General features: G+C 44.4%; 1 protein-coding gene across 2 annotated transcripts in view; it reads right to left on the reverse strand.

Annotated features, from left to right (window-relative positions):
• gcgrb (glucagon receptor b) overlaps nucleotides 1-10,000 on the reverse strand; it is a 97,754-nt gene that overhangs the window by 28,441 nt on the left and 59,313 nt on the right. For both annotated transcript variants that reach the window (XM_080522479.1, XM_080522480.1), the window contains exons 2-4: nucleotides 4,059-4,216; nucleotides 993-1,089; nucleotides 1-2 (exon numbers count right to left, since the gene is read on the reverse strand). The exon at nucleotides 1-2 is cut by the window's left edge and continues 106 nt beyond it. In XM_080522479.1, the coding sequence (XP_080378605.1) occupies nucleotides 1-2; nucleotides 993-1,089; nucleotides 4,059-4,112 (153 nt within the window). In that variant the 5' untranslated portion in view covers nucleotides 4,113-4,216. The remainder of the gene's footprint in view (nucleotides 3-992; nucleotides 1,090-4,058; nucleotides 4,217-10,000) is intronic.

Raw genomic sequence — 10,000 nt, forward strand, 5'->3', positions numbered from 1 at the left:
TCCTGCAGAGAGGGCCCAACACACCCTTACTACACCCTTACTACACCCTTACTACACGGTAATAACATGGTTATAAAACACTTCTGACATATAGTTGGTTTGGCATTTATGCTTTTCACACACACGCACTCACTCACTCTCTCTCTCACACACACACACATGCATACACACACAGACGCAGACACACTCACACGCACACTCACACGCACACACACACACACACGCGCACACACACACACACACACACACACACACACACACACTCACACACACATGAGAACAAACTATTCTCCATGCTAATCATGCTAAATGCTCTTTAACCATCAAATAAGTCCTTCTCATGGTCATCACAACTATGTTATATTTCAGAACAGCCCAACTTTCCTCTTTATTAGGATCCCCATTAGCCACAAAAACTGACTTCACAGACCATTAACAAAGGACATTAAACCTGCCACGTCACTCACGACAAGGACGCAGGAGAAGGACAATGACAAAACATGACAGAATAAATAAGAAAGGCCACTGCAGTGACTATAACCAGCTGACAGGACAGGACAGGACAGGAGTTAGAAGGAGTCGCACGTTGATGACGTTTGTTGTTTTCTTTTTTCTTTTTTTAATAGCGCCTTATTCCAAAGCGCTTTACAACGGCCTCTCATTCACCCATTCACACACACATTCACATTCACACACCAATGGCGGTAAGCTACCATGCTAAGGCGCCGGCCCCGCTCATTGGGAGCAATTTGGGGTTCAGTGTCTTTCCCAAGGACACCTCCTCGACACGTGGCCGGCCGGGGTTCGAACCCCGATCTGCCGACCTTGCGATCAGCAGACGCCGGCTCTACCTCCTGAGACACAGCCAAACAGACGTCAGAGTGCACTGCTCAGAAAGGACCGGAGTTAGAAGGAGTCGCATGTTGATGACATAACAATGCACTGCTCAGACAGGATCGGACGTGTTGATGACATCACAATGGACGGCTCACCCGTGGCTGGGGGGTTGGTGGCGATGTTGTGGGTGCACTCGTTCTTGTAGCTGGTCCATTGTTCCATTAGAAGCTTCAGGGATTTAGCCGAGGAGACCTGGAGAGAGAGGGGGGTCAGAGAGGGGGGGGTCAGACAGGGGGGGTCACCTCAACCTCGACTCAGTGCACTTTAATTATCCCCTCACAGAGAGGATTATGGGACAGCGTCAGAGGGCATTTCTCTGCAACTGTCACCTCAATGCTACTGGGGAGTCGGGACTATTCGGTTGTTAAGTCGTGACGTGTTTCCGGGTCCAAAGTTGGCTGAGGCGCTGTCTTCGAAATGCCGCAATAATAATTATTATTAATTATATTTATATAGCGCTTTTCCGAGGCTCAAATACCCTGACAATATGGGGAAAACGGGAAAGTGCTGTGTCCCTTGTTGTATGAATAGATCTGAGTCTAAATGATTAAACTGTCATTCTACCGCTGTAGTACTCTGGTATTCTGGTGCAGAGAATTTCTGGTTTGGACCCGGAAATTGCAAAACGTCACGTTTGACGTCAGACTTAACAACCGGATAGAGAGACAATGCAATGTTGTTGTATTCCCAACTCAGGGGGGTATTCCATCAACGTCACTAAAGGAAAATCCAGGCTTATTTTGATAAGTCTCGTGAGATCAAAATAAAAGACAAAATAATGCTGGATTTTTTTAATAAAACAAATCTTGCGGGATTTATCAAAATAAGCCTGGATTGTCCTTTAGCGATGTTGATGAATACCCCCCAGGACCCTGGGTTCTGCAGGTAACACAGAACACAGTCTAGATGATGGTCTAGTCTATATTCAATGTGTGGTAGACCCATCTCTTCAGGCTACATCTAGATTGTCCCTCCTAAAGCCCTCTTCATCCCCACTACCCTCCTGTACAGTTTCTCTACTGTAAATACAAATAATACTAGCATCGTATCTGCCAATGGCCCCTGGTCTTAGCATAGGTTTGTTTTTCTTGCAATTAATTATGTATAGTTATCTATAGATGATACACTTACTTAGACAAATGTACTTGCTACAAAGTCGCTTTGCATAAAGGCGTCTGCTAAATGTCTAAAATGTAAATGTAGGCGTGTTTTGTTAGCGTGATTGTCTTTCTTTACAGCTTAAAGCCGTGTAGGTCGTTGTTACGGCCGTAGTGTGGCTATGTGTGTGTTTTTGTTTGTTTCCTGTGTCTCTACCCAGGTGGTCTTCCCCCCTTGCTATCGCCATGGTGACGGCCTGAGTGAGCACACCTGCACACCTGCACCTGCACACCTCATTCAGAGTTGAGTGTGCGGTTACAGTTTTAGCTACTGCTGTTGTGTGTTTCAGTGTGTGTTACTACCATTCGCAGTGTGTACGTGTTGGTGTTGGTAATTCTTGACTCCCTTTTTAGCCGGAGTGTGTCCGTTAATACTGGGTTTTGGCATTACTTTAAGTTACTTTATTACATTGCTAATCAAGCTCATCTCATTTACTTTACATTGTTAGCTACATATATTCACATATATATACATATATATATGTATATATATACATATATATATTCATATATTCACGTGCTCCTTTTTTAATAGAAAGTAGTTTTCAGTTGAGAGAGTTTCTCTGAAACGTTTTTATTTTTATAAGTCTTTTACAAAACATTTTAGTTTATTTATGTTCTCCCGTCCCCCGGTTCATTCAAATTGTTCGTCCCCTTGACCCCTGAATATCTGTCTGTCTGTCCGTCTGTCTGTCTGTCTCTCTATCTGTCTGTCCGTCTGTTTGTCTGTCCGTATGTCTGTCCGTATGTCTGTCCGTCTGTCTGTCTGTCTGAATAAAAGATGAGAATCTGCACTTTCTTTAAAAAGATGAGAATCTGGACTTTCTTTAAAAAGATGAGAATCTGGACTTTCTTTAGAAAGATGAAAATCTGGATTTTTTTTGCACAGTGTCCTTGAGTCTGAGAAAGGCGCTTTTAAATTAAATCTACTATTATTATTATTATTATTATTATTATTATTTAATAGGGACAAACGGATGTCATTAAATTAAAGCAACTGGGATGAAAGAATACAATTAGATGACCTAAACATGTTTCTCTAAACGGCTAATTAGTTATGATTAACCCTTTGATTAGACAAAAACAGCGTTCTCTAATCGCTACCACGTTTATCTTTAGGGACTCGTTTTCATGTAACCTTTCAGGAACACATAATGTAGATCGCAAACAAATAGACAAGAAACTATTTGATTAAGCAATTAAAAACACAGAAAAACTATAATCTGATACTAATTAGTTTACATGATTACATATTAAACGACTTCAAGCAGTTGCTTTGCTAGGAGGCAGAAAGAGAGGACTTTGGGAATTAATTAATGTGACAATTAGATTGAATTTCTTATTCAATAGTTATAGCCTTTTTTTTTTTTTTTTGTGGGGCAGTCCCACTCATATTTTTCCTTTTAATGAAAGACACAGTAGAGTTTATGACAGGAAGGATGGGTGAGAGAGAGAGAAGGGATGACATGCAGGATATGTCCGCAGCTGGAATCGAACCGGGATCCCTGCAGTACATGGTCAGCCCTTAATCCACTACGCCACCTAAGCGCCCCGAGTTATATACCTGAAATGGGGCGGCAGGTAGCCTAGGGGTTAGACAATTACAAGCAGTTGTCAGCAGTTAGCCTCGGGGTTAGACAATTATTAGCAGTTGTCAGCAGGTAGCTTAGGGGTTAGACAATTACAAGCAGGTTAGAGAAGCAGGCTAGCAATCGGTAGGTCGCTGGTTCAATCCCCACCCCAGGAGGGAGCTGGATATAAGCTAGTGACGGTTGCTGGCATCATATCTAAGGTGCCTACCACTGCTGTTGTGCCCTTGAGCAAGGCAATTAACCCCTTACTGCTCCAGGGGCGCTGAAGACGTAAAGGTGTGTGTGTGTGTGTTTAATATACGCCATTTAACTGACACTTTTATCCAAAGCGACCTCCATTGCCGTGAGTGCATACATCTTTCAGTGTGTGTGAGTGTGAGTGTGTGTGTGTGTGTGTGTGTGTGTGTCTTACCTGGGTGTAACCAGAGAGCGTGAGCAGGGATAAGAGGACACACACCTGGGACATCCCACCAGCGCTGGGGGTGGGGTGGGGGGGGTGGGGGGGCGGGGCGAGGGGGGGAGGCGGGGCTCAACTCATGGGACGGCCTCAACCCGGCCTCACCCTACAGCCTACACACACACACACACACACACACACAGACACACACACAGAGAGAGAGACATGTTAACACACACACACACACACACACACACACAGAGACAGATGTTAACACACACACACACACACACACACACACAGACAGATGTTAACACACACACACACACACACACACAGAGACACATGTTAACACACACACACACACAGAGAGAGAGAGAGAGAGAGAGAGAGAGAGAGAGAGTCAGAGATAGACGGGGGGGAGAGAGAGGGACAGAGAGAGACAGACATACAGACATACAGACAGACAGAAAGACAGACAGAGAGCAAGAGAGAGAGAGAGAGAGAGAGAGAGAGAAAGTGCTCTACCTCCCATATTGACAGCTATGGGTTTCTCATGATATGATGTGGTATATTTCAGAAGTAAAATAAAAGTAAAAAAACATCAAACCCCCCCACATCATCATCATCATCATCATCATCATCACCACCATCATCATGATCATCATCTTTATCATCATCACCACCATCATCATCATCACTACCAAACATAACAGCATTACCATTATCCATAGTCATTATCCTAATGGGGTAATTTACACTTGACACACACACACACACTCACACACACACACAGACACAGACACACACACACACACACACACACACATGCGTAAGTAATACATAAGTATGTTGGGATATGCACTGTGTGTGTGTGTGTGTGTGTGTGTGTGTGTGTGTGTGTATGTGTGTGTGTGCGTGTGTGTGTGTGTGCGTGCATATCTGTGTGTGTTTGTGTGTGTCTGTGTGTGTGTGTGTGTAGGGGGTTATGGTCGGGGAGCAGGGGAACATGGGGTAGAACACATGGTAGAGATTTCCCACGCTGAAACACTCCTAATAGCATTCCACAGCACACACTGATTTATAACTCACTGTACAGATATACTGATCTCAATCTGCAGATGTGTGTGTGTGTGTGTGTGTTGATCTCAGGTCTCTAGTGTATGTTTATCTGAGAAGAACAATGAGTGGTTTTTCCCTATTACATTTCTCCAGAGAACGTTTCCTTCCACTCCCGCAGAGTTATGGAGAAGTATAGGAAATCTATCCCACAATGCACTTCCACAACAGAGGAAATCACAGATACCATCCTCTACCCTCTCTATCTTTTACTTTGACATGTTTAGGCATTTAGCAGACGCCTTACTCCAAAGCGACTTACAATCAATACATTTGACTAAGTAAGTGAATCATTTATCCACCAGTCATAGCAGGAAGAGAAATCTAGCTCAGGCCAGGGGCCATTGGCAGTTGTCGTGCTAGAAGAAGGAAGATGTTTTTTTTCTTTTTTATATTGACACAGGAGAAACAGTGCAGGTGGGTAGTAGATGTCTCAAGACTAGGGACAGTACAGGGGGGTAGTAGATGTCTCAGGAGGGACAGTACAGGTGGTAGTAGATGTCTCAGGAGGGACAGTACAGGTGGTAGTAGATGTCTCAGGAGGGACAGTACAGGGGGTAGTAGATGTCTCAGGAGGGACAGTACAGGTGGTAGTAGATGTCTCAGGAGGGACAGTACAGGGGATAGTAGATGTCTCAGGAGGGACAGTACAGGGGGGTAGTAGATGTCTCAGGAGGGACAGTACAGGTGGTAGTAGATGTCTCAGGAGGGACAGTACAGGTGGTAGTAGATGTCTCAGTAGGGACAGTACAGGGGGTAGTAGATGTCTCAGGAGGGACAGTACAGGGGGTAGTAGATGTCTCAGGAGGGACAGTACAGGGGGGTAGTAGATGTCTCAGGAGGGACAGTACAGGGGGGTAGTAGATGTCTCAGGAGGGACAGTACAGGGGGTAGTAGATGTCTCAGGAGGGACAGTACAGGGTGGTAGTAGATGTTTCAGGAGGGACAGTACAGGGGGTAGTAGATGTCTCAGGAGGGACAGTACAGGGGGGTAGTAGATGTCTCAGGAGGGACAGTACAGGGGGGTAGTAGATGTCTCAGGAGGGACAGTACAGGGGTTCAAACTCAGCCGGACACTCCGGTGTCAAAGGTCAAAGAGGCATTCATTCGGCGGTTGTGTCCACTTTACGGCAGTTGTGTTTCCCACGACGACGTATGTCCGTCCGTCCGTCCGCCCGCTTCTTCCCCCGCCCCTGCTTCAGCTGCGAAGTCGGAGAACGGAACGAAATCTGAAACGTTTCTGCAAAAAACACCTTGAACGTGGAAACATTTTTGGCTAAAACGTTTCAAATTCCATTCTGTTCCAGTCTCTCTGTTGGGGGGGAGGCTCCCATGGTTGAGGGTGTGCGTGTGTGTGTGTGTGTGCGTGCGTGTGTGAGTGTTTGTCTGTGTGTGTGTGTGTGTGTCTCTGTGTCTGTGTATGTCTCTGTGTCTCTCTGTGTGTGTGTGTGTGTGTGTGCGTGTGCTTGTGTCTCTGTGTGTGTGTGTGTCTCTCTGTGTGTGTGTGTGTGTCTGTGTGTCTCTGTGTGTATGTGTGCATGTGTGTGTGTATGTATATATGTGTGTGCGTGTGTGTCTCTCTGTGTGTGTGTATATGTGTGTGTGTCTCTCTCTCTGTGTGTGTGTGTGTGTGTGTGTGTCTCTCTCTGTGTGTGTGTCTGTGTGTGTCTCTCTCTCTGTGTGTGTGTGTGTGTGTGTGTGAACATAAAACGCACACAAGGGAATGTGAGACCCAGTTAATGGTCCTCAGAAAAAAAAGAAAAAAAAATGTGTCAATCTGTCACACTTACCGCCAAGCTGCAGAATACAGATAACACCTAAATGTGTGAGTGTATCAGTGTGTGTGTGTGTGTGTGTGTGTGTGTGTGTGTGTGTGTGTGTGTGTGTGTATGTGCCTGCATGTCTGTGTGTGTGTTCATTTCATTTTCATTTTCATTCGTTACATTTAGCAGACACTTTTATCCAAAACAACTTACAAGTACATAGTAGTAGTCTAAAGTAAATAAATCATCTATACACATCAGTCATCATAAGAAAGAAAAAACTAAGTAGTTGAATGAGTTGACAGAGTAAACAGTAACCCTATCTGAGACGCTAACGCTAGTGTCAGCTCCCTGAGCGAATGCAGAGGCTTCTGTAAGCTAACATAGGCTTCTGTAAGCTAACATGGTCTTCTGTAAGCTAACATAGGCTTCTGTAAGCTAACATAGGCTTCTGTAAGCTAACATAGGCTACTGTAAGCTAACATGGTCTTCTGTAAGCTAACATAGGCTTCTGTAAGCTAACATAGGCTTTTGTAAGCTAACATGGTATTCTGTAAGCTAACATAGGCTTCTGTAAGCTAACATGGTCTTCTGTAAGCTAACATAGGCTTCTGTAAGCTAACATAGGCTTCTGTAAGCTAATATAGGCTTCTGTAAGCTAACACGGTCTTCTGTAAGTAGGGTTGCCACCCGTCCCTTAAAATACTGAATCATTCCGTATCTGACAGTTAAAAGATGCATCCCGTTTTTAACCCATACGGGATGCTGTTTGTTCCGTATTTTCAATCCACCCGCATTGCGTGATTCCTCCAATATATCATACAGAGCTGCCAAGTCTTTTATTTTTAAAATTCCTTTAAATAAAGCTACCGGACACGAGTTTCGTGGCATCTTTCTGCACGCGCGTTAACTTGAGTCTGCAATCGAAGCGGGAGGCGCTCACTGCCGGAAGAACCTGTGTTCACGCGAGCTGCATGTAAGTCTTAGAACGTAGCAAGCAGTGTTGCCAGATTGGGCTACTTTTGGTCACACTGGACGGGTGGATACGGCAGCTTTTAGACTGGTTGGGCTGGAAATGGTCAATTCCGTCTGTTAACCCTGGTAGCAAAATATGATCTGGTAGCCTGGTACTTTCAAATCGCAAGTTGTTTCATGCTCTGTTCTCTTTTTCGGGGTGATGGAGGAGAGATTGGCAGTGAAATATCCATGATGGGACTTTGCTCATCATCCTCCGTCCTCACACTCATGTTTTTCCCCCTACATTAATCTTCTGTTATTCAACACGAGTGTGAAAACGGATTGTATCCTTTATCTCAAAGACACTATGGCATACCGTTTCTTAAACGATGAATTGAGTATCAAGGACCCCAATTGAAATAAGCCAGTGGCTTTCTTGGGTTTTTATCCTGTTAGTTGACCTTGTATGTAATATGTACTTTCATGTACCTACTTCTGCAAATCTTCTAATAAAGTTTTCAATCAATCAAATAAATAGGCCTATTCACTTAATATTCACTTAATTTGGGTGAGATGATAGGCCTACTTTGCAACTTTACAGTTTTTTGTTTCTCTACTGTAACATAATATAACATTGTTATTATTATTATTATTATTATTATTAATTACAATGTACAATACAAATACAACAATTGGGAGTCCCTCAAAAAAAACAACGCTGCGCGCGCACATCATCAATCCCAAAGGCCTCATTCAGACCCAGGAAAAACCCTGGTATGTCCTGTATAACATGATAGCCATTTATGAGCAATGCACTGTATATAAGATGATGACCAAGGGTCTTTCTGCTGCTGACCAAGGGGCTGAGTCCTGTTGATGTGGCCCAATTTTCTTTTAGACTCTGTAGGCTACTGTATTTGTTTATTAAGACTTACATAAATATGATATATTGTCTGAATTTGTCTTGTTTTATCAAATGTTCCAATTATTTTTATTTCTTGTGCTGGTTTATTATGAACAACATGTAAAATTGCAGGAAACTAACACAAATAATTGTGTGGGAGAGAGGGGCCGCCGTGCACAGTTTTGGGTCGCTCCACCGCCAAAGAATCTCACTCCAAACTTTTGGTGAAACTTGGCAGCCCTTAAGGTTTTATTGAAACGATGTTTAACTTATGATTTACTAGCACTGGCGCCCCCACCCCGCCCTTGGGCCCGTGGTGGTCGTGGTCCCGAGGAGCGGGCCCCTACTGCGAGGGGTGTCCCTTATTTCTCTGACTGAAAGGGGGCAACCCTATCTGTAAGCTAACATAGTAAGCTAACATAGGATTCTGTAAGCTAACATAGGCTTCTGTAAACTAACAGACTTCTGTTAGCTATCAATTGGATATTAGCCCTAAACCCCCTACCCTAACCCTAGTTCCAGCCCTGACCCTAAACCCCCTACCCTAACTCAAACCCTTACACCAGCTCCACTCCCTTATAAAAAATTTAAATAAACATTTCACCCCCCCTTTTCCTTCCCACCACCAGTCCATGCAGTGTGTCTGTGCGTGCGTGTGTGTGCATGCGTGCTGTGTGTGTGTGTGTGTGTGTGTGTGTGTGTGTGTGTGTGTGTGTGCGTGTGTGTGTGTGTGGGCCGCTCCCCTGTTGATGTGTCAATTCACATTGAGGTCATGATCACGTCACACCACAGAAGTGACGATAACCACCGCCATTTCACCTTATCTGGCGGTGTTACAGTAATGATCTTCCCCCTGACACTGTCAACAGACATCTTATCTGGCGGTGTTACAGTAATGATCTTCCCCCTGACACTGTTTACAGACATCTTATCTGGCGGTGTTACAGTAATGATCTTCCCCCTGACACTGTTTACAGACATCTTATCTGGCGGTGTTACAGTAATGGTCTTCCCCCTGACACTGTCAACAGACATCTTATCTGGCGGTGTTACAATAATGTTACAGTAATAGGGAAATGGGGAGATAGAGAGAGAGAGAGAGGGAGGGAGGGAGAGAGAGAGAGAGAGAAAATGGGAGAGAGGAGAGAGGGAGAGAGAGAGACAGAGAGAGGGAGAGAGAGAAAAGGGGAGAGAGAGAGAGAAAAGGGGAAAGA

Source organism: Nansenia antarctica (assembly GCF_963989245.1).
Source record: "Nansenia antarctica genome assembly, chromosome: 2".
Lineage (NCBI taxonomy): Eukaryota > Metazoa > Chordata > Actinopteri > Argentiniformes > Microstomatidae > Nansenia > Nansenia antarctica.